Source organism: Neovison vison, chromosome 13, assembly GCF_020171115.1.
Source record: "Neovison vison isolate M4711 chromosome 13, ASM_NN_V1, whole genome shotgun sequence".
Taxonomy (NCBI): domain Eukaryota; kingdom Metazoa; phylum Chordata; class Mammalia; order Carnivora; family Mustelidae; genus Neogale; species Neogale vison.
In genome coordinates, this window is record NC_058103.1 from 1420590 (window position 1) to 1441801 (window position 21212).

Genomic DNA, 21212 nt, shown 5'->3' on the forward strand with positions numbered 1-21212 from the left:
TTCAGCCCTCTGTTCTCGGGAAGCTTTTGAACCAGATTGTCGATTCCTCTGAGAAACCGTGTGGGATGTTTGGGTCGGGTTTACGGACCCACGTGTGGGGGTGGAAAGTGACATCGCTGTTAGCAACGCCGAGGCTTCCCGTCAGTGACCATCGCGGCTTCCTCCCGCTGCCCCCGCTTGCGGCTGTGTTACTGCTGACGCGGGGCCTCTGCCGTGCTGGGTTAGCTCGGTCCCCAGCGTGCGCTCCGCACCATCGCAGACGGCCTCTCGCTGACGCGCACAAGCGCGGTCCGGTCTCCTACACTGATGTCACGTCCCGTACGACGAGAGCCAGTGGTCAGTCCCGCTGTCTGAATGTCGGGATCTCTTGTTGCCTTGGCGATCGCGCGTGCGGCCCGCTGCGGTGCATCCCTTCCCGCCTGTGTGCCCGTCACCGTCTCCTTGCCCGTCTGCACGCCCACGCGGCTGCGTGCTGTGTGCCGGGAACGGCGCTGTCGACGCCCGGTGTGCAAGGCCACGGGCTCCGGCCGGTGCCCTTCATCGGCCAGAGCACGTGTCCTCTGTCCTGTTGCTGAGGGCTCTTGTCAGGACGGGTGTGGGTCTCGGCGTCTGGACCGTGACACAGGTTCCACCCCTTCGCTGCCGCTGTGGTGAGCCGCACTGACCTCCAGACGCGGAAGCAGCCTTGGCCGCGCTGTGTCCCCCCTGCAGGTGCTGCCGGCGTGTGTGCCGGTGTCTAGTGGGGGCTTGTGCGGTCGGCCTGTGCTCTGGTCACATCCTTGTCGAGGCCACACGGCACCTGCGGGCTGGGGACCGTCGGCACGGTTTCTTCTTCCACGGCTGGGCCTTCAGCGTCGTCCTTGTGCCAGTGTCGTAACTGCCGACTCTCCTTCGGCCACGGGGACGGCAGCACGTGGGCCTCGGGCCTGTTGTGCACCGCTTCATCTTGTTCACGCGGTGCAGACCCTGCATGTTCACAGAGCCCTCGTCCCTGCTGGCACCTGCTGCCACGGTGGACACGGCTGGCTTTAGGAGTTTCTTTTCTGGGTGATGGCTTTATGGAGATGAAGCGCACATTCCGCACAGCTGACCCGGTAGAGCCCACAGCACCGCGGGGCCCTTGCCCTGTCGCCTGGGAGACAACCGCAGCCCGCGGTCCATACCTCTCCGTGGGTCCATCCCTCTCTGCGGGTTCGTCCGTCTCCGTGGGTCCGTCCATCTCCGTGGGTCCGTCCATCTCCGCGGGTCCGTCTGTCTCCGTGGGTCCGTCTGTCTCCATAATCTGTCCATCTCCGCGGGTCCGTCCGTCTCTGCGGGTCCGTCTGTCTCCGCGATCTGTCCATCTCTGCAGGTCCGTCTTTCTCCATAGGTCTATCCATCTCCGCGGTGTGTCTGTCTCCACAAGTCTGTCTGTCTCTGCGGGTCCGTCCGTCTCCGTGGGTCTGTCCATATCTGCATGTCCGTCCATCTCCGCGGTCCGTCTGTCTCCATAGGTCCATCCGTCTCTATGGTCTGTCCATGTCTGTGGGTCTGTTCTTCTCCGTGAGTCTGTCCATCTCTGCGCTCCGGTTGTGTCCACAGGTCCATCCGACTCCACAGTCTGTCCGACTCCGTGGTCTGTCCTGGGTGTGGCAGGGAGCTGCAGGCTGGCCTTCTGGCTGTGGGAGGCTCGCGTGTGGTTGCAGCCTGCATGTCCGAGGGTACATCTCTGGGTATGGAGAAGCTGGTCAGAGGCAGGTGCGTGGTCAGTACGACAGGAAGCTGTGGCCTCTGTTCCATGGCGGCCCAGCCAGCAGGTGCATGGGTTGGGGCGACCCCCGCCCCTGGCAGCCTTGGGAGCTGTGGGGGGCGTCTTGTCCGCATGTCCAGGACAGCTCCCGAAGGCGAGTTGTTCTCACGTGCTTGGGAGCTCCGTGCTTCTCCACGTGTCTGTTCGAGACTTTCAGCTGTTCTTGGCCTTTATTTTGATAATCGTCCAAACAGACTTCATGTTTTGAGCAGCTCCAGGTTAGAGGCAAGACCGGTGCAGCCTCCCCTGCGTCCCAGCCCCCACCCACGTCGGCACGCTGTGCCTGTCCGGTCCCACCCATGCCCGTCACATCATACGGAGGCCTCACTGCCTCGAGGGTCCCCTGTCCTCCCCTCTCCATCCCTGGGCCCCACCCCACCCCGACCCGACCCCCGTTAGCCCCAACACGTCGACCATCCCTGGAGCTCTGCCTCCGGGCTTGCTGCGTCTTGCACATCTGTCCCGACACCGCGGGTTCCCGCTCGCTCCTGTGGGACGGCGCCTGTGACTCCCCGGCTGGCTCTTTTCTCGGCACGTGGTCCCAACACCCCCCAACAGCCGGTCTGTACCGGCACCCTGTCATCGGCTGGTGACCCTACTGCCCGAGGGCACGCCCTCAGAGACGGCGAGAAGCAAGCCTGCCCCTCAGTCCAGGCCCTGGGAGGTGGTGGTGGGGTGTCCGGGACCTCGTGGACTGTGGCATCGGGGGCTCTTTCTTCCTCTGTGCGTGCGCCCGGGGTCTCCTTCCCGACACGTGGTCTCTGATCTCTGTCCGTTACCGTTTCAAAGCTGCAGCAGACCGTGAGTGGTGGGACATTTCAGCACACTTGACCGGGTGCCTTCCTCGGCAGCCGGGGTCCTGTGTTGTGTGTGTGTCCCCCTGGGTTCCAGGTCACGGAGGACATGATCTGGTTAGTCTTTAATCATCTGCTCAAGAGCGAGGACAGGTTCCGTGCCAGAGTGCCCACAGCTGTCCCCTCAAACGCCAGCACCGTGGAGGTGCCACCTGCCACCAAAGGGGACTAGCGACGGGTCTGTCCCCCAGGAGCCACACGTTGTGGCCCCGTGCAGCGCCTGGCAGGCTCCCAGTAGCTACCGACGGATGGAGTGAATGTCCCGGGCTCCTGGGCTGTGTCCACGGGGGACAGGGGTGCTCCGCAAAGGGTGACTTCGCCGGTCCCAGGGCGTGGTTCCCAGGCTCTGGTCGCCTGCCGCCGGCCCCTCACCCGTCCAGGGAGACCCAGCGCCGAGCCTGGATTCGTAACAAGGTGCTGTGGCCAGGGGCTGGGTCTGCGCCTCGGGAAGCGGTTGGGTCCTGGGGCCCGGGGGCTCGAGTGCAGACGTTCCTTGACTCCCACCACAGACATGCTCCTCGACCTCAGCGACCTGCTCCAGGTATCCCGGCTTCCCTCCTGAGCCCCTTTCCCATGGGGGGGCGGGGGCTGCGCCCCACAGCCTGGAGGCTGGTCCTCAGAACAGAGGACACACCGGGGTGGGGGGCAGTAAATACGGGGTCACCGTGCTGTCCTGGGGGCCGGGCGACCTCAGTCTCAGAAGCAGTGGAAAGACCCTGGAGAACGTGGTCCGAGGGAAGGAAGATGCTTTAACAGGAGAAACAAAGCACTGAAACACATGTTTCTTCGGCAGTAGAAAAGCCCACATTGTATCTACGTAGGGACCCTGTGTGGTACCAGGAAAGCATATTCCGTTGCGTCCCTCGTTTCTGAACTACTGAAGATGATAGAGGGACCTAGCATGGGGCCACCTGTGCGGACGGGACACTCACGGGGGCGGGGTCATCGAGGTTCTGCATCCTGTCCCTGGGGGCAGCGCTGGGGCAGGTGGGGGGATCACTCCACAGAGGGCCCGGAAAGAGCAGGGGGCACGGAAAACAGGCCTGACCACCGTGTGAGGGTGTGTGGGACCCACAGAGATCCCATGCCCTCGAGGAAGGCTTGGTCAGGTGCCGGTGCCCCACACACCCCAGGGCCTCGCGCTGACGGAGCTGGCCTTCTGCGTAACCAGAGGCTGCCCGTGTGCGTGTATAAACGGCACCTCTTGGGAGTCCTGCTGAAGCAGTCTGTGGCCTGTCGGCACGCGGGAGCCCAGCACGCCTCACGCCGTGCCCCTTCCTGGGCTTCCCAGCAAGGACGGAGGGAGGCTGGTGCGGGGCTCCCAAGGGCTGACACAGGCTCAGAGTTCAGTTCCCACTGAGCACCCCCTGGAGGAACTGGGGGGTCCTGACACCCCACGAACTTGTGGCTGGGGCACTCGGCTGTCTTCGTGCAGAGCCCATCTGCCCGGTGGCCAGGAGCGGGAAGACTGGCCAGCCACAGCGAGCTGGGACCAGCCGCCTCCACGGAGCCGAGCCATAAACCCAGGGAGGGGTCCTCAGCGTCCGTGTCACTGTTTCTAACGCCTGCCGATGACCGTCGCGTCTGGGTCAACGACCCCGTGCGTTGTCCAAGCACGGCCTTGCAAACATTTGACTTTGCAGAGAGCCCTTCCCTGTTGCATCCAGGTCTCCGTCTGCCTGGGCCAGGGTCAGGGAGGTGGGAGAAGGGAAGGGGGCAGTGGGTCAGGGTGGTTCTGCTGCAGTGGGGAGGGGCAGGTGAGTGCCACCCTGGTCCCAATGGGCATAAGGCTAGGAGGGTGCAGGAGCTCGGGGTGCCGCTAGAGACGCTTCCACGCGCGCACACACCGACAGGCTCACTGCGTGTGCACCCTGGTGGGCAGGCCGGGCCAGACTCCTTTCAGAAGGCAAGCTCTGGGAGCCACCAGCCCTGGGAAGGGGGCTTGGAGAAGGTGGCCTGGATGTGAAGTGCAGCGTCCCCCACCCCTCCATCTTCTCCACAGGCACGGGTCTGTGCTGCCTGGGAGCCCCTGGCGGGCGCACTTGACTCTTCTTCCTGGTCTTTTCTGGTAGCTTCCTGGGCACGAGGCTAAGGGGCCCTTATTCAGGAGCTCATGGGCCAGCCTTGATGGGGCAGAGGAACTCTGTGGGGAGATCAGCGGCAGGGGGCCGGGGCCAGGGCCAGGACACTGAGGCCTGCAAGTCCCAGGGGCAGGGGCAGGGGCCAGGCCTCTCTCCAGCTTGGGCCGAAGGGGCTAAGCCCAGGCTTTTCCCAACTGTGCGCCTCATCCACACGGAACAGCTTCTCCCATGCCTGCCATCAAACACGGCTCAGAAGCCCCTTACCCACAGGCCCCCCGCCAGGCCTTCATGCGGCCCGGGACTGCATGAAACCCCAGGCTGGCCATGCTGGTGGTCTGCACCCCAGAATCCTAGACCGCGTGTCCGCCTGCCAGGAACCTGGCCGGGCGGTGGACTCCACAGCAGCTTTGGGCTTAATGGGAGCAGCTGGGGGCAGGTCAGCCCCTGAGACCTGCAGAGAGCCTCAGCCGGGAGCAGGTCCACAGGGACACAGACAAGGATCCCAACGAGGGGCCGAGGCCACGGCCCGCAGGGAGCACGCAGGGGTGCACACCGGTGTGAATTACAGTGAACTCGGGGCGCGCCCACCGCGCTCCGCGGCTTCTCTTACCAACGCAGTCCTTGTGGGGACGGGGGTAGCGGGGATCGGGAAGCGGGGTGGGCGTGGGGACCGGCGCAGGCAGGAGCACCAGCAGCTCTGACGTGGGATCTGTCGGACCGAACGAAGAGGGAACCGAGCAAACGTTCCAGAAACCCCGATGCTGTCCTCAGTTGTGGCCTCTTCCTCACAGGTGAACGTGTATGTGCTGGGGAAGACCTTCCTCCTCCTGGCAAGAGAGCTGTGCATCAACGCGCCGGCAATAGGTACGGTGGGGCTGGCAGGGGGGCCGCAGCCTGGCCGGAGCGTGGAGTGGGAGGGGGTCCTGTGCAGGGACAGGAGCTTCAGCAGGCAGGAAGGGGGCTCTGAAAGGGAGCCGAGAGCCCGACGGTTTGGGGGTTACCTCTGGCTTGAATGCAGCGTGCCCGTGGTCAGTCCCTGGCAGGTGTAGAGGAGGCCACAGAGGGAAACAGGCCCCATCTGTCCACTGTCTGGGGAACACAGCCAGTGGCAGATGCTCCGGGGCAGGCAGGACCCCGATGGGTGGAGCGGGGGCTTCCCTAGCCTGTTCCACCTTCCCCGGGGCTTTCCCGAGGGGAGCATGGTCAGTCGCCAGCGGGGGCCTCTCCCTGTGCCCCCCGCCGTCCTCTACACGCGGATCTCACGGAACAGCGCGCAGCTGGGTAGGGGTGGGCGGGGCTGCAGGGTGGTCCCCTGGGGCTGGGAAGCCAGGGTCTGGCCGTGTGGGTTAGGAGAGGGGCGCGGCTGCTGAGCTAGGCCAGGCTAGGCCCCCTTCCAAGAGGCCACGTCCCTGTGCCGAGTGACACGGCTCCTCCCTCTGGGGGTCAAGCTGAGGTTTTTCAGCAACAGAGCAACTGTCCACAGAGTGTGTGCAGCCTGGGAGGGCCCAGAGAGCCTGTCTTACCCCAAAGCCGGCCTGCACGGGGCCGTCTGGGGCCTGCAGCCCGAGGCCGGCGGAGAGCCCCCCCGCGCCCACCACCCTTAGATCCAGGAGTCCTCCAGTAGGGCTTTGTCTGAGACGCCGGAGGCCTCAGGAAGCGCGATGCAAGCAGACACCCGGCCTCTTCCAGAGCATCCCACGCCAGCCCCAGCGCGGAAGCGGACTGACACACACGGGGACAGGCGGCCCCCGGGAGGCAGTTTGTTTCGAACCAGGAAGCCTGGCTGAGCTGTGGGGGCTTCTCTGTGTGCTGGAAGGGACACGCCGTTCACAGGCGTGCGGGAAAGCGTGTCTGCGCCTCCCAGTCCCTCGCTCGCTTCTTTCTTGGTGGCTCTTGTTTCGTGGAAACCTTGTTACGGAAATGCAGTTACATGTGGGCTGTTTTAGGTGACTTTTCCCAGTTTTGGTTTGAAGGGAAGGTTTTAGGTTAAGCGTGGTACCGCCGCGAACCCCCCGGGGGCGGGAGGGATGGCAGAGCCCACAAAGCAGGCGGTGTGGGTCCTGGGGGAGGGGCTGTACGAAGCCTGCCTTGTGCCCCCGGGTCCGCCCAGCAGCCAGAACTCAGAACCCCCGGCCCTCGGCGTGCGGGAGAGCCTCTGGCTCCCGCTCTGAACCGCCGCCGACTACGGACAAGAGAGATAGAAAGAAGCGAAGCCTTTAATGATGTCAGTAAGGCAGCCGGCAGGGGACAACGGGGTCGCACCGTCCCCCGCACGTCCCTTCCCGGCGGGGCCGGCTGCAGAGAGAGGCCTCCTCCTGGTGCCTGACCTAGCGCGGCCACGCCGCCCCTCAGGCGTAGAAGATGAGCTCGGGGATCTGCCCACCCTGCACCCCGGTCCCGTTGGTGCTGTCCGAGGAGCACTGGAACTGGAAGGTCACCTTGCCGCACTGCACTTCCGTCATGCCTTCCTGCCCGAAGTAGCTGAGCTCGCTGCCGTCCAGGACGGCGCTGGCCGTGTAGAAGGTGTCCTGCTCCACCTGCACGGGGTGCTCGAACCACACCGGGAAGGTGCTGCTGGAGCCGTCCGACACGAACCTGGTCCGCTTCTGCGCCAGCACCAGCCCTAGCCGCTTGAGTTCGATCTTGACGCTGTACTCGGCTTTGCCGGCGCTGGAGCCGTACAGGCCCAGCCCCGCGACAAACACCCTCCTGTCCACGGCGAACTGGATGCTGTCGCAGCGCCCGCGGTAACGCCACTGGTTGCTGCGGTAGGCGGACGACTGGAAGCGGTGGCAGCGCTGCGGGGCCAGGCCCTTCCTCTTGGTCAGGGGGAAGCTGAGCGGCGGCTTGTTGGCTGCCGTGTACCACAGGAAGATGCTGCGGGTCTCCTCCAGGGTCAGGACGTCCGACTGGGCAGCGCCGTTGGCAAACTCCTCCAGGCTCATGGTGGGGATTCGGACCAGGTAGAGGGCGGGCCCCAAAACGTGCCTCTTGTTGCGCGCGGTGACCGGCAAGCCCTGTCTCTTGCACTCCGCCTCTGCCCAGCTGAGCACGGCCTCGAAGACCACCGCCTCCTTGGCGTTGAGGGCCTCCCGCGTCACGATGATTTCCAGCGTCTGCCAGTCGATCTCACAGAAGCCTTCAGACCGCAGAGCCATCTCGGCCTGCGCGTCGATGACCTCCCAGCAGCGCTGGGTCAGCTCCGGCTCCTCGAACAGCCGGCTCTGGGACAGCAGCACGCAGGCGTTTTTGGCTTCCAGACTCGTCTCCAGGAAGGTGACGCAGGCTTTCGCTAGAGCAGGGACGATGTACTTCTTGGCAGCGTAGAGAGTGGCCAGCACCGTGTCGGCTTCCAGGTCGATCTCGTCGCTGTACATGTACCTGAGGCGGGGCGGGGGCTGCGTCACGGGATGCTCGGGGTGGCCCTGGACAGCGGGAGCACCCAGGGCCGCCCCTCCTGCGCCCCGGGCGGCGCGCTTACTTGAGCAAGATGAGGAAGGCCGCGGGCTCCACGTCGGGGATGTGGATTTCCGACTTCACTTCGGCCAAGTCGCCGTAGAACATGGCATAGAAGACGGAGCTGCCCACGGCCAGGACGTACTGCGGAGGAGACCCGACCTGCCCTGAGCCGCGCCCCGCCCCGCCCCCGGCGGAGGCCTGGAAGCCGCGCGACGCCCCCCCCCCCGCCCCCGGCCCCGGGCTGGGGAGGGCGCCCCGGGGAAGGGCCAGGCGAGCCCTCACCTTGTGGGCGGGCACCCTGCGGGCCGCTCCTGGGGGCCCCACGACGAAGTGCACGTCGGCCATGAGCTCGTTGTTGAACATGAGCGCGTTCCTGCAAAGGGCAGACGCGCGGGGCGCGGGGGTCAGGCCGGGGCGGGGGGGGCGGGGCGCGGCGCGGGGGGTCAGGTCGGGCCGGGGCGGGGCGCGGCGCGGCGCGGGGGGTCAGGTCGGGCCGGGGCGGGGCGCGGCGCGGCCCGGCTCACCGCTCGCGCAGGGTCGGGTGCACCGCCTGCCAGCTGGGGCTCTCCAAGTTGTTGTTGTCCGGAGCGGGCGGCGCGGGCGCGGGCGGCGGTGGGGCGGGCGGCGGGGCGCAGGGCGGGCCCTTCCTGCCCGCGGCGGCCGCGGCGTTGCTGTTGGCGATGTCCGTGGCGGTGGCGGCCGCGGCGCCGGCGGCCGGGTACAGCTCCGCAGCCATCTTCGCGGGCAGGGCGGCCTCCGCGCGCGCCGGCGGGGGACCGAGCGCCCGAGCGCCGCGCCGGGGCCGGGGGGGCGGCTCCGCGAGCACCAGGAGCGCCGTGAGGCACTGCGCCACCCGGCCGTGCAGGCAGGCCAGGGGCAGCAGCATGGGGCCGCCCCGCTCGCCCGCCCGCCCGCCGGCGCCCAGCCCGCAGCCCGCAGCCCGCAGCCCGCAGCCCGCAGCCCGGCCGCAGGGGGCGCCGTCCCGGCCGCCCTCGCCCTGCCGCCCGGCGCCTGCGCGTCACGTCGCGTCACGCCTCTCCGCCGCCCCTACCCCGCCGCGCGGACGACGTGCGCGCTCGCGGCCCGCGCCGCCCCGCCCGACCCCTTCCCTCGCGCGGACGACGTGCGCGCCCCCGCGCCGCGCTGCCCCGCCGCCCCCCCCCCCCTACCGCAGGCTGTCGCCGCCTCCGCTGGCTGCGCGCAGATGCGCGTGCGTCCCGGTGCGGGGCGCTCAGGAGCCCGCTCGGGAGGCGGGGGTGCGCGCGCCTGGTCGTGCCGCTCGTGTGCGCGCGCTGCCCTGGCCTCCGGGACTGCTCTCGTCCCCCGGGGGCCCTGTCGCCCGGCCGATCGCTCCCGGGGGCCTGCTGGGCGTCCCGGCCGGACCGTCCCTGCGCCCCCGTGGGCTCGCCGCACTCCGCCTAAGTGCGGTCTCGCGGGTTCCACCTTCACCCCAGGCGGGGGCAGAGAAGGAGCCCGACAGGGAGGGGGGCTCGTGACCTGAGCCCAAGTCAGGTCCTTAGCGGAGGGAGCGCCCTCCCCGGCACCCCGGTCCTTGGTGGTCCGCTGAGCCTTTGAGTTTGCAGCTTCCCGGACAGGCTGTCGTTGAAGGTCGTTGTTTAGAGGCGCGGGCCGAGCTGGTCTCCCTGTGGCGGGTCTGCGCTTGGGGCGCTTGTGGCAGAGCGTCCTGGGAGGGCTCCTTGTCCGCGGTGTCCCCGCTGCGGGGCACTGCCGGTGCCAGCCCACGTGGGGCTTCCAGGGGCCAGAGCTTAGTCCGGTGGCCCCTCGTGGAGGTGGGCCTATCGGTCCCCTCGAAGGAGGGTGCTTGATGTTGGTGGACAGCAGGGTCCTGCCAATCACCACCTGCCCCACACACCTGCTCTCTGGCTGGCCTGTGGCCCCCTCAGGGAGCTCCCTCTTCAGGCCTCAGCAAGGACTTCCTGACGACCCCGTGCAGACCGAGTGTGGCCCCTGGTGTTCCAACGGCCCCACATGATTGGGTCAGCTGAGGGAGGGAGAGTGTGTGCACAGGACCCTCCTGAGCTTTCCCCTGCGCAGAAAAGTGTGGTCACTTGAAGAGCTGCCCACACACCTGCAGACAGCAGGGGGAAGCCGCGGCTTGAGTTTCGGATGGTGAACTCAGCCAGCGAGTGGGGAGCAAGCAGGCTCTGTCCCAGTTGCCATCCGGCAGGTGCCAGACACAGCCGCAGGGGTCGCGCGTGCCCACGAGCACGCGGGTGCCCGTGCAGGCTTAGCACCCGACCCCTGCGGCTGCTGTGGGAGGGACGGGGCCGCCAGCCCCCATCAAGGGTCGGGGAAGCAGTTGGAGGAGCAGGAGGGTCACCCCAGGACGGGTATCCTGCTGGGTGGTGCTGGTGTGACCCAGAGCTGGAACACGCGTGTTCCACGGGGCCTGGCGGGAGGGGGACGCACCCTGGGCGGCACTGAGGCGCCCCGTCTGCGGCAGATCCGTGCCTCTACATCCCGCGCTTCGCTCACCTGCTGGAGTTTGGGGAGAAGAATCACGAGGTGTCCATGACAGCCCTGAGGCTCCTGCAGCGCATGAAGAGAGACTGGATGCATACTGGCCGGCGCCCCTCGGGCCTCTGCGGGGCAGGTAGGACGGCCTGGGGTCAGGAGGCCCGGGGTCAGGAGGCCTCGGGTCAGGAGGGCCAGGTCCTCTTGGGTCTCCCATCAGGTGGGTAGGACTGCATGGGGTCAGCAGGACGGGTCCCCTCGGGTCTCCGTGGGGCAGGTAGGACGGCCTGGGGTCAGGAGGGCCAGGTCCTTTTGGGTCTTTGTGGGGCAAGTGGGACAGCCGGGCTCAGGAGGCCTGGGGTCAAGAGGGTCAGGCCACCTTGGGTTTCTGCCAGCAGGGAGGACGGCCCAGGGTAGGAGGCCCAGGCACCCTCGGGCCTCTGCGGGGCAGGTAGGATTGCCTGGGGTCAGGGGGCCCGGGGTCAGGAGGGCCAGGCTCTGCTGGTTGTGGGGGTTACTGTCTCCAGAGCTGTCCTGTCCTTCGAGGGCTCCCACGAGGCCAGCCCTGTCCCTAGTGCCAAGTCATTACTGTTGATGATCCCTGACCTTTTGGGCTGGCTCCTGGGCCCCCCGAAGGGTAGCTGTTTGGTCTCCCTCTGCGTTCTCTAGCTCTGTCCCTGACGCCTTGGGATCTGGCGTAGCCCTTGGGCCTGGAGTCCTCCCCAGCAAGCCTTTACGGCTGTCTGGTGGCCTTTACTCCAGGACACCCCCACTCCCCAACTCCTGGCTCCGGTCCTTCCTGGGATGCCGAGAGCCTGCGTTCCCGTGCTCCGCGGCACGGGGCCCACTTGGGGCCGTGTTCCCGGAGTCCTTACCTCTGGTGCCGACCGGTGCTTGTTGAGTGTCCCCTCAGAGTTCGCTCACCGGCTTTGAGGGGTCCCACAAGGTCCCCAGAAGATGCGTTTTCGTTTCCTGTGTTGGAGACGGAAGGCGCCGCGCCGCACGTTCCGACTCCCCGCTGTGGCGTCGTTGCACGCAGCGCGGGTGTGGGACCTCACGGGCACTGGGCAACGCCACCCGCCGTGAGCCCCCACAGCCCTCCCGGGCAGGACTCCCAGCGCCCAGGTCACCACCCTGGCCCGTCCCGAGGCTTGACCTCCCCTGTCCCTCGCCCCGTCGTGCTTCTTTCCAGCACTTCTGGTTGCGGCCAGGATGCACGATTTCCGGAGAACCGTCAAAGAGGTCATCAGCGTGGTCAAGGTGTGTGAGTCCACACTGCGCAAGAGGTAGGTGGCTCTCGGTCGTGACCTGGGGTTCAGACACCTGCCCTGTGTGCCGACCACACCTGCCTCTGCGGCCCTCCCGTCCACTGGTCTGGCCAGGACCCAGGACGGCCTGGGGCGTCGAGGGGCTGCCCTCCTCCGTCCAGGGTCTTGGTCCGTCTTCCTGGCCCCCACCAGCTGCGCCTACAGTGGCCCTTCTGCCCACAGCCCAAGGTAGGTTGGGGCGCACTGAGAGTCCCCCAGGAAGCCCGGGTGTCCACAAGCCCCCACTCTGGGCAGCGGTGTCTGTGGGGCGGCCAAGCTAGCTGCAGCGTCGGCCGCGGGTGGGCTGGACGGGGTTGTCGGGAGCCCCAACACCGGTCCCTGTCGTGGCCATTTTCACTTGAATCTGCCGCGTGCAAGGTGTGTCTCGTCTGAGATCGTGGCCTGCGGCGCTTTCTGAAGCAGATAAAAAAGTATTTTGCACGTTTGAATTTTTTTTTTTTTTTTGACAGACAGAGATCACAAGTAGGCAGAGAGGCAGGCAGAGAGAGAGAGGAGGAAGCAGGCTCCCTGACGAGCAGAGAGCCCAATGCGGGACTCGATCCCAGGACCCCGAGATCATGACCTGAGCCGAAGGCAGCGGCTTAATCCACTGAGCCACCCAGGCGCCCCTATTTTGCACATTTGATGTCTAGTTCTCTTTGGAAGTTTTTGTTGAAATAAGTTTGTTATTCTTAGACGTCTCGCAGGTCGCATGAGACGTGGGTAAGCTCTAGCTGGCGACTACCTAGGGCTGCCGGCTTGGCCTCCTTGCGTCTGGGCCTCCTCTGAGTCTCCCCGTGGGAGCGACCAGTGTGCATGGCCTTTCCTCCCTGGGGCCCCGCTGTGGGCCACGGCGAGGAGGGCTCGTAGCCGAGGGTGGCTGGGGCGCCGGGCGGCTCTCTCCAGGGGCCTTCTTGTTCCAGGCTGACGGAGTTTGAAGACACGCCAACGAGCCAGCTCACCGTGGACGAGTTCATGAAGATCGACCTGGAGGGGGAGTGCGACCCCCCATCGTACACCGCGGGGCAGCGGAAGCTACGCATGAAGCAGGTGAGTGCGTCCCGCGCTGGCCTTGGCCGTGCAGCACGCCGGCATCTCGCGGCGTTACTACGTCTTGTGTCTTGTTTTTACTTTGAAACGGGCCAGGTCGGGTCTGTGTCCCCACGGCATGCAGGGAGAGGTGGGTGGTCAGGTGGGGTTAGGGGCTGAGCCCTGGGGGCATGGGACGTGGGCTGCCGGGTCCCTCGATGGCCCCCATGTCTTCCCCACAGCCATCAGGGTCAGCCCTGGCTCTGCCCTGGGCGGGCTCAGTACAGTCCAGTTCCTTTGGCGCGGGAGTCGGCACGTGTCTGGGGGCTGGGGACCCGAGCGCCGTGAGGCCGATTCCCCACACGGCCTCCTCGTCTGCACTGTTGTTTCAGCTCGAACAGGTCCTGTCCAAGAAACTGGAGGACGTCGAAGGTAACCTGCCGGCCTCTCCGTGACAGGTGCCTCTGGCCCCTAGAGCAGTGGGTTTGAGCTCAGTGTGCACGGTCGCCCCCTCCAGGTGAGATCTCCAGCTATCAGGACGCCATCGAGAGCGAGCTGGAGAACAGCCGGCCGAAGGCCAAGGGGGCTCTCGCCAGCCTGACCAGAGACGGTGAGCACAGCTGCGTCCCCCACGGCCTCCAGGGGCCAGCCCTGCTCACGTCACCCGCGCCGGGCACTCCCTGCTGGCAGCCTCGGGCCCTGTTTGCTGCCGCCCCGTGCAAGGCCGCAGGGCCCCCCTTCACAGGGTCCCTGCCCCGGACACTACCTGACCCTGACGTGCTGTGCTGAGTGTCCAGCTGCTCCCGGGACCTCTGTGCCCCCAGGTTCTAGCCTTCGGGGGAAGCTGGTCCTCAGCACCCAGATCTTCATTCCGGACTGTTCTGCCACTGCCCCCAGAACCCCTTCCTGCGGCCGCCGGCTCCGCGTCGTGGCTCCCACGTAGCCGGGGGCATCGCAGAGCCGCTGTGTCTGTGCGCAGGTCTCCGCGCACACGGGGTCTTTCTTGCGCTCCTGGACGCTCCCACGTTGCCTTCCTGCCCAGTCCTCGGGGCCCCGTTGTGTAGGTCTGCGCAGGGCCCCGTTGTACGTCTCTCTGGTTCAGCAGGGCCTGGTGCTTACCACCCCTGCCTCGGGCTGTCTGGAGGGCAGGTGCCGCTGCTCCGCGGCCCAAGCCCCAGCCCAGCGCCCCGTGGACCCCTCCAAGAGTGGACATCTCCCGCCCCGTGGGTGTTCCTGAACCGCTCTCTGGGCCAGGCCACCTGCCCGGTGCTGCTGCCCTGAGCAGTGTCCTTCCGCAGCCTTCCGCGGCTGCCAGGTGTGGAAGCCCCCGGTTTCCAGGTCCGCTTCTGTGTGCTCGCGGGTCGGGAATTCTGTCTCCACTCTTGCCGCTGTGCACTTCATCAGGGTCTTCCACGTGAGTGACCGCTGCTTTGCGCTCGCCACCGACGTCCGGCCTGCTGACGTCTCCCGACGCCCAGGCCGTGGCCTGGCCCTTCAGTCCCTGCTGAGTGGCAGTGGTGGCCACGGGCATGTGGCCCAGCTGCCTCCCAGGACACGGTGCTGGCTTGGGGCTGGGAGCCACCTTGTCCTGAGAGGGCCGTGCCCACGCGCGGTGTTCGCTGGGTGTTGTCTGGGCCATCGGTGAGCGCTTCGACATTTGTGGGGCCCGTGGAGAGCCCATAGGGTTTCCTGGGCTCCGTGCGACCTGCTCTCCCCCGCCCCCGCAGGGACGCCCCAGCCGGGTGGCCCCACGGCCTGTGCGTTCGCTCGTGTCCTTGCGGGGGTGTTTCTGTCTCCCTGGCTCCCTCTGGTCCGTGAGTAGTTACTGCTTCCCCGTGAGGGCCACGTCTGCACTGCACGGTCATCACATCGCCCCGGGGGCTGCATCGGTGACCCCCACTCTGCTCCCTCAGCCCCACCCGCTCTCTCGCCCCCGGAGCCGCTGCCCGAGGGGTTTGCTCCGGAGTTCGGGGCATGCGCAGGGAGCCCGTGGGCCTCGTCAGAGCTCTGTGCTGCCCAGGCTTCTGCTTGCGTTTCCGTTTGAGGCTGAGGCTCCCGATGGGCATATAGTCTGCAGCTGGGGCAGCGCCGTCTGCCTTAACGGTCTTGCTCCGAGTGTCCACAGCTGTCCTCACGCGTGGGGGTGTCACTGGTGCTGTGTCCCTTGTGGTCTTCTGTGGTTGGGGACACCCGTGCGCCCCTGCATCCCCCCGGGCGTTGCTAGCCCTTCTGGTCCTCACTCTGCCCGGTGACGCCTTGAGGACGGAGGTGGCCAGTGTCCGCTTGCCCGTGTGGCGACTGCTGTGCTCTGACATGGGGGCGTGTGTGCAGCGTGTGACTCTGCGGTGCCCCAGCCGGAGGCTCTTCTCCTCTAGTAGCTGGAGCCCGTTCCCGGCGTGCCTGTGACTCGAGCGGTGTTGTTCTCTGCACCTGGGGAGGCCGGGCTCTGCACCCGTGTTTTCTCTCTGCCGTTTCCCGCACAGCACCTGGGTGCAGTGCCCCAGCTGTGAGGAAGCCGGCCGGCGGTCTGCCACCAGCGGGTCCCCCCACCTCCTGCTGTTCTGACGGGATCGTCGGGGGTGCGCCCCCTCTTCCTGGCTCCGCACGTCTGCTGACACGGACCTCTCCCATGGCATGGGATGGCAGACGTTTCTTCCTGTCTGGAGTGAGCCCGAAGCTAGGTGGGGACACCAGCGGCGAGGGGACCCGGGAGGCCTGCGTGCCACCCTCCTGCCCGGCTCCCAGGCTCGCTGACCACGCAGTGCTGAAGGGACTGGCCAGGGCAGGCGACATTTCGGGAGAGGCCTGGGGAAGGAAGGAGCCCTGTAGCAGCATGGGGGAGGCTGGTGCTTACATGGGGTACAGTCGGGTTGTGGAGGTCCCGAGTGGGGACCCAGGGATGACACGGTCTAACTCAGGCTGAAGGGGCCGGGGGCTGGGAGCAAGGAGGCCAGCAGGGAGGCCGGACTCTGCAGGTGGTCCCGAGGCCCAGCCTGTGGGACGGGAGTGCGGACATGCAGGGTGCTGAGGCCTGGCCCTAGGGCGGGGGCGCCCAGGCGTTGGGGTGGGGGCGCGGCGGGGTACCGGGAAGGATCATCGCCCCGCACGACTCTCCTGTGCACGAGGAATCGGACGGCTTTTTGCCCGCGGAGAGAGGTTCACAGAGGTGCGACACGCCCGCATGAGGCTCCGTGCTGACCGCGAGCTCTCATGCCGGCACGCGGGGCAGCGTTCCGGGGCGGACGTCCGCAACGTTAATCGTTGGAACGTTGGGCGACGTTCACAAATCGCGTGCGGCAAAGTGTGCCGCGCAGATGCGGCCCCTGCGTGACTGTGCGCCCCCGAGTCCGTCGTGGCTTCTGGACTTCGGTGTCCACAGACGGCACGGCGGGTCCTGACCGCCCTCCGACCGCCCGGTTCTGGCGGACGGCGCAGGTCGGCGTGTGCAGCCCCTGCTGTGGTGCAGGGAAGGTGGCCGGGCGAGCACACTTGGCGTGATTCTAGGTTTGGGTCGTGGCACACGTGGTGCTGGGAGCGTGTGAGTGTAGGCGTCCGTCGGATGCGCACGTGGTTCTGTCCGGGCACGCCGGCCACGGACTGGCTGGGTCGGCGGCAGGCTCGGCCCCGGTCCTGGAGGAGCCGCCCCGCCTTCTGCCCGCCGCCGCGCCGTGTGCCTCGCTGGGTCGCGTGTTCTCTCGCGGCACCCTGAGTGTCCCCGGCATGCTGCGGAGGCGCACTCGTGCAGGGCAGAGCTCCCTCGTCGGCCGCGGTCCTGCTGGGGGGCGTGGAGGGGCTGTCCGTGTCCCACCCAGAAGTTTCGCCCGATTCAAAGCTGCAAACGTTTTCTGTCGATTCCTAAGGCCTTGGTGCTCTTCGCCGCTGCGTCTGCTTTGAGTGATGTTCTGTGCAGCGTCAGGTGTGGAGGCCCCGAGGGCTCCCCGCGGGCACCGGTCGTGGCGCCGCCTCCCGGCGACGTGCGGCTCCGCCTCTTGGCGCAGTGGAGCGAGTGCCTCCTGCCACCGGACGGTCGTGTCTGCCGGCGCGGGGCGGGGCGGCTCCTGCAGGGTTCACGGGTGTGTGGCGTTGCGTCCACAGGCTCCGTGGAGGACTCTGCGTCCAGCTTGTTTGGCGAGGAGGACCCCGAGGACGAGGAGCTGCAGGCCGCCGCCAGCCACCTCAACAAGGACTTCTACCGGGAGCTGCTCGGGGCCGGCGTCTCCTCCAGCTCTGGGGAGGCAGGAGGCCCCGAGGGGGGCAGCCGACCCCCCGCCCTGGAGTCCCTGCTCGGCCCCCTGCCCACGGCGGCCAGCCTGGGCATCTCGGACTCCATCCGGGAGTGCATCTCCTCCCAGAGCCAGGAGCCCAGTGAGTGCTGGGGAGGGGTCAAAGGGGAGAGGGTGGGGTGGGGGCTGTGGCCGCGGGCTCTGGGTCCAGGTCACCCCGCCCCATCTGGGGGGTGGAGAGGAGCCGCTGGATGTGGCCTCAGGGAGGGCGGCTGGGAGGGCACTGCCAGCTCCCCCGTGCCAGGTGGAGTGGGCCGTCGTCGACCCCAGCGTGTGAGGACACCCTGCTTACCAGCAGGGCTTGCCACTGCCCCCAGACCCCTCCTGCGCCAGCCCCTGGCTGAGGGCTGGGCCAGACGCATGCCTGGTTGGATGGTGGCTGCAGGCTCCTTCCTGCCTGTCCCTCTGCGTCTGTCTAAGCTGCCTCGGGCACAGCCCCACGTGTGGGCAGCCTCACCCGCGGGGCTCCGGCGCCGCAGCGGGGGTTTGCTTCCGCCGTGTTTGCTGCTGAGAGCGGGTCGTGGCCCTGTGCCAGGACTGGCTCCCCCAGGTACTCCCGGCTGCAGACAGGCCCTGCCTCGCCCCTGAGCGCCCAGGGCTTGGCCCCGTGTGCCGGGGCCTCCCCAAGGGTGCTCTGTACATACGTGTATCACACTCCTGCCCTGACAGTGGGACGGACCTGTGCAAAGGCCCTGGGGCCAGGAGAGACCATTCTGCAGGAGCTGAGGGAGTGAGGCAGGGCATGGAGGGTAGGAGCAGTGTGGGGGTGCCGGGCGGACCCCTGCCTAGGGCCTGAGTGTAGAGCTGCAGCATGGGGTGCTGGGCTGCTGGGTGTGGGCGGGCCACCCGGTGGTCAGAGGCTGCCCCAACTGCTGGGCTTTGCGGCTTGTGCTGTTGACCCGGGGGGATGGGGGGTGGCCAGCAGGGTTTGGGGTGTCCTGAGTGCATCACTGAGGACTGGCTGAGGGCCCATCTCCTGGACCGGTGAGCAGAGAGCCGGACGAGCCACACTTCCGCACTGAAGGTGCCTGTGTCGTAGGGAGCCTCCGGGTCCGCTGGGGCTAGCGTCGTGTCCTTTCTGCACGCAGCCCTGGGCTGTGAGCCACGCAGTGGCACACGGAGGGGGCTGGGCTTGCCGGCAACAAGGGGGCTGCCGTCAGCCCTTGGCCAGAGCCGAGGTCCCAGAGGAGGCGGCTCCTATCCTGGAAGGGGTCCTGACACCGCCCGGGGCCATCTGCGCCTGCTCAGCAGAACCCGACGCAGACGCTGTGGCCCTGTGCTTCCCCGTAGGCGGTGCGCGTGGGGACGGCGAGCTGGACCTCAGCGGCATCGACGACGTGGAGATTGACAGGGTGAGCTCCCCTGAACTCTGCACGGTCGCGGCCCCGGGCCGCCGTCCCACAGGCCGTCCCGGGAGCGGGGCACCCCCTCGCGGCCACGTGGCCCCTGGAACCCACGTCCGCCCACTCTGGCCGGCCCCGCTCCTGTGCCCGCGGGCCGGTATGTGGACCCGCCCCCGCTCCCGGCCTCGGCAAGGGGGGGGGGGACAGGCGTCGCTGACTGGCTCCCAGTAAGGAGCCCGTGGCCCGCGGGTCAGAGGCCCGCCCTTGACCGGCCCGTCTGTGGGGAAGCGTGTTGGCAGCCGAGAGCTGAGTGTGGCTCTGCTCTGCCCAGTACATCCTGGACGAGGCGGAAGCCCGCGTGAAGGCCGAGCTGTGGATGCGGGAGAACGCCGAGTACCTGCGGGAGCAGAGGGGTAAGCACCAGCCCGCCCGCCGGGGGGCCAGGGCCACGGGGCCCCTGCTCATCCTGCGGTGGGGGGCTTTTCAGAGAAGGAGGCGAGAATCGCGAAGGAGAAGGAACTGGGGATCTACAAGGAGCACAAGGTAAGGCTCGTCCGGCGCACGGAGACCTGCCTGCCCCTCCTCAAGTCACACGAGGTCTCCCAGGGTGGCGGCTCCGGCCACCCAGTCCTGCATGGTGCTGGCCTCCCCTAGGACAGATCACTCTCCGCTTTGGGGAGGTCCTTAGGCTGAGTCGGGGCGTCGGGACCCCCACTGAGGGCCCTGCCCCAGCTCTGGGATCCCCCCTCTCGGCCCTGGGAAAGTCTGCTTGTCGCAGGTGTCCTTTGGGCGGTCACAGAGACGTGGCTTGCTGCTTCTGTGTGCCGGACAGGGACTCCGGCCGTGAGAGAGTGGTCGAGCCCCCGAGCAACAAAGGCAGGAGCTCGGCATGCATCCAGCATGGGTCACTGGTCTGCTTGAGAACCTTTCCGGGGGGGCGGGCCTGTAGCTTGGGGTCTGGGCTCAAGGCCCCTAGTAGCGTGGTCGGCAGGCGGGTGGGCAGGGGAGGAGCCAGCAGGAGGCACAGTTCGGGCTCGTGTAGGTGGCACACACCCAGGACAAGGTCTCCCCATGCTGGGTGATCTGTCCAGAGCACGGCACCTTGCTCTGCCTTGTTCGGGTGGGGACAGTGTCCAGCGCAGCCGGGTGTCCGTATGGTGGGCTTGTGGGCAGCTCCCAGTGCTGCTGCGGGTGACCTCTGCCGAGAGACCTCACACCCTGAGCCCTGCCATCGGCTCTGTAGCTGAGGGATGTGGGCTGGCCCCCCCACCCCGTCTGAGAGGAGGAGGTCGGAGCCATCCTTGGGGGGCCTGGACCAGCGCCCTGTACACCTGGGCTCCTGCGGGCAGGGCTCCCTGGCAGATGCTGGCTGCCCAGCTCCTCCCTGTCGGGGCCCAGCTAGCAGGGTCCCCACTTCACCCGAGACACCTAGCAGGTCCCCAGGGGGCGGTAACTCCCCTGTTTCTATTGAGCCCAAGAAGTCTTGTAAGCGACGGGAGCCCATCCAGGCCAGCACAGCTGGGGAAGCCATCGAAAAGATGTTGGAGCAGAAGAAGATCTCCAGCAAGATCAACTACAGCGTGCTCCAGGACCTCAACAGCAAGGGCGGGGGCAGCCTGCGTGGGGGCGACGCGCAGCCCCAGGAGCGGGCCGGCGCCCGGAAGCTGTCTCGGAGGAAGACGCCCGCAGGCAGGAGCGGGGCTGACCCCGTGAGCAGCGTGGGGAAGAGGTACCGTGCTGGGCGCGGGCAGGAGGCCTGGGGGGTGCGCTCCCCACCTGGATGCTGGGAGCAGACGTCTGGGTCCCCTGCCGCACCTGCGGCCCTGGCCGGCCTGTGTCTGTGGGGGGGGCAGGCGGCTGGGGAGGGGGTCCTACCCTGCAGGCTGTGTTCTGTCTCTGGGAGGGGCGAGCCAGCCTCTTTCCCTGGGAGGGTGTGGAGCAGGGAGGGTAGAGCCTCTCCTCCCGCTGCTGCAGAGAGGCCCAGGGCCGAGGACGGCCCAGGGGAGGCATCTCCGGCCGCTCCCTGCCGTCCCCACACACTGCCGCTGAAGCAGACCTCCCAGAACCTTGGCCAGCAGCAGCTGGGCGGCCGCCTGGAGAGCCCCGGGGCAGTACGATTTTAGGTCCCGTTTTAAAAACACTTATTTTAGGGAGGCAGGGAGAGAGAGCACCCAGAAGCGTGAGTGGGGGAGAACGGAGCAGGAGGAGGCGCGAGGGAAGGCCTCAGGCCGGCAGAGCGTGGGCTCACCCCTCAGCCTGGGGTCCCAACCTGAGCCTTTCGGCCGAGTCGGACGCTCCACACGTTGAGCCCCTGGTGCCCCCGAGTTTAGGTTCTTACTCGTCAGACGACAGAGGAGCGTCAGATCTGCCCGGGCCATCTGCCATCGACCGGCATAGCTTTTGAGCTAAAACTGGCTTTGTTACCAACATTCAAAAGGAAGTTCTCACAGAAAAACCCTGATTTCCGGCTTCCGGCAACCCCCCCACCCCCCCCATCCCACCCCAACTCCCGGCTCTGTGCCGCGGCCCGGGGTGGGGGGTACTCAGGCTTGTTATCACTTGGCCACGGGGTGGCGACGTGGGGCCCATTGT

At 67.4% G+C, this 21212-nt stretch overlaps 2 protein-coding genes across 4 annotated transcripts in view; one reads left to right on the plus strand and one right to left on the minus strand.

Annotated features, from left to right (window-relative positions):
* The window catches only part of BRF1 (BRF1 RNA polymerase III transcription initiation factor subunit), a 46712-nt gene that overhangs the window by 20114 nt on the left and 5386 nt on the right, over positions 1–21212 (plus strand). For 2 of the 3 annotated variants that reach the window (XM_044231705.1, XM_044231707.1), the window contains exons 4-15: positions 3153–3184; positions 5516–5588; positions 10648–10797; positions 11851–11944; positions 12889–13015; positions 13387–13426; positions 13512–13604; positions 17090–17359; positions 18568–18629; positions 18952–19033; positions 19108–19163; positions 20093–20349. In XM_044231705.1, the coding sequence (XP_044087640.1) occupies positions 3153–3184; positions 5516–5588; positions 10648–10797; positions 11851–11944; positions 12889–13015; positions 13387–13426; positions 13512–13604; positions 17090–17359; positions 18568–18629; positions 18952–19033; positions 19108–19163; positions 20093–20349 (1336 nt within the window). Of the gene's footprint in view, positions 1–3152; positions 3185–5515; positions 5589–10647; positions 10798–11093; positions 11110–11850; positions 11945–12888; positions 13016–13386; positions 13427–13511; positions 13605–17089; positions 17360–18567; positions 18630–18951; positions 19034–19107; positions 19164–20092; positions 20350–21212 lie in introns of those variants that run through there. The other variant, XM_044231706.1, reaches the window with a different exon arrangement.
* On the minus strand, positions 6923–9093 carry BTBD6 (BTB domain containing 6). Its single transcript, XM_044231708.1, has 4 exons — positions 8708–9093; positions 8466–8556; positions 8206–8324; positions 6923–8105 (listed from the first exon to the last, which is right to left on the minus strand). Exons 1-4 carry the CDS (start codon positions 9067–9069, stop codon positions 7073–7075), a joined length of 1605 nt encoding a protein of 534 aa, XP_044087643.1. The 5' UTR covers positions 9070–9093; the 3' UTR covers positions 6923–7072.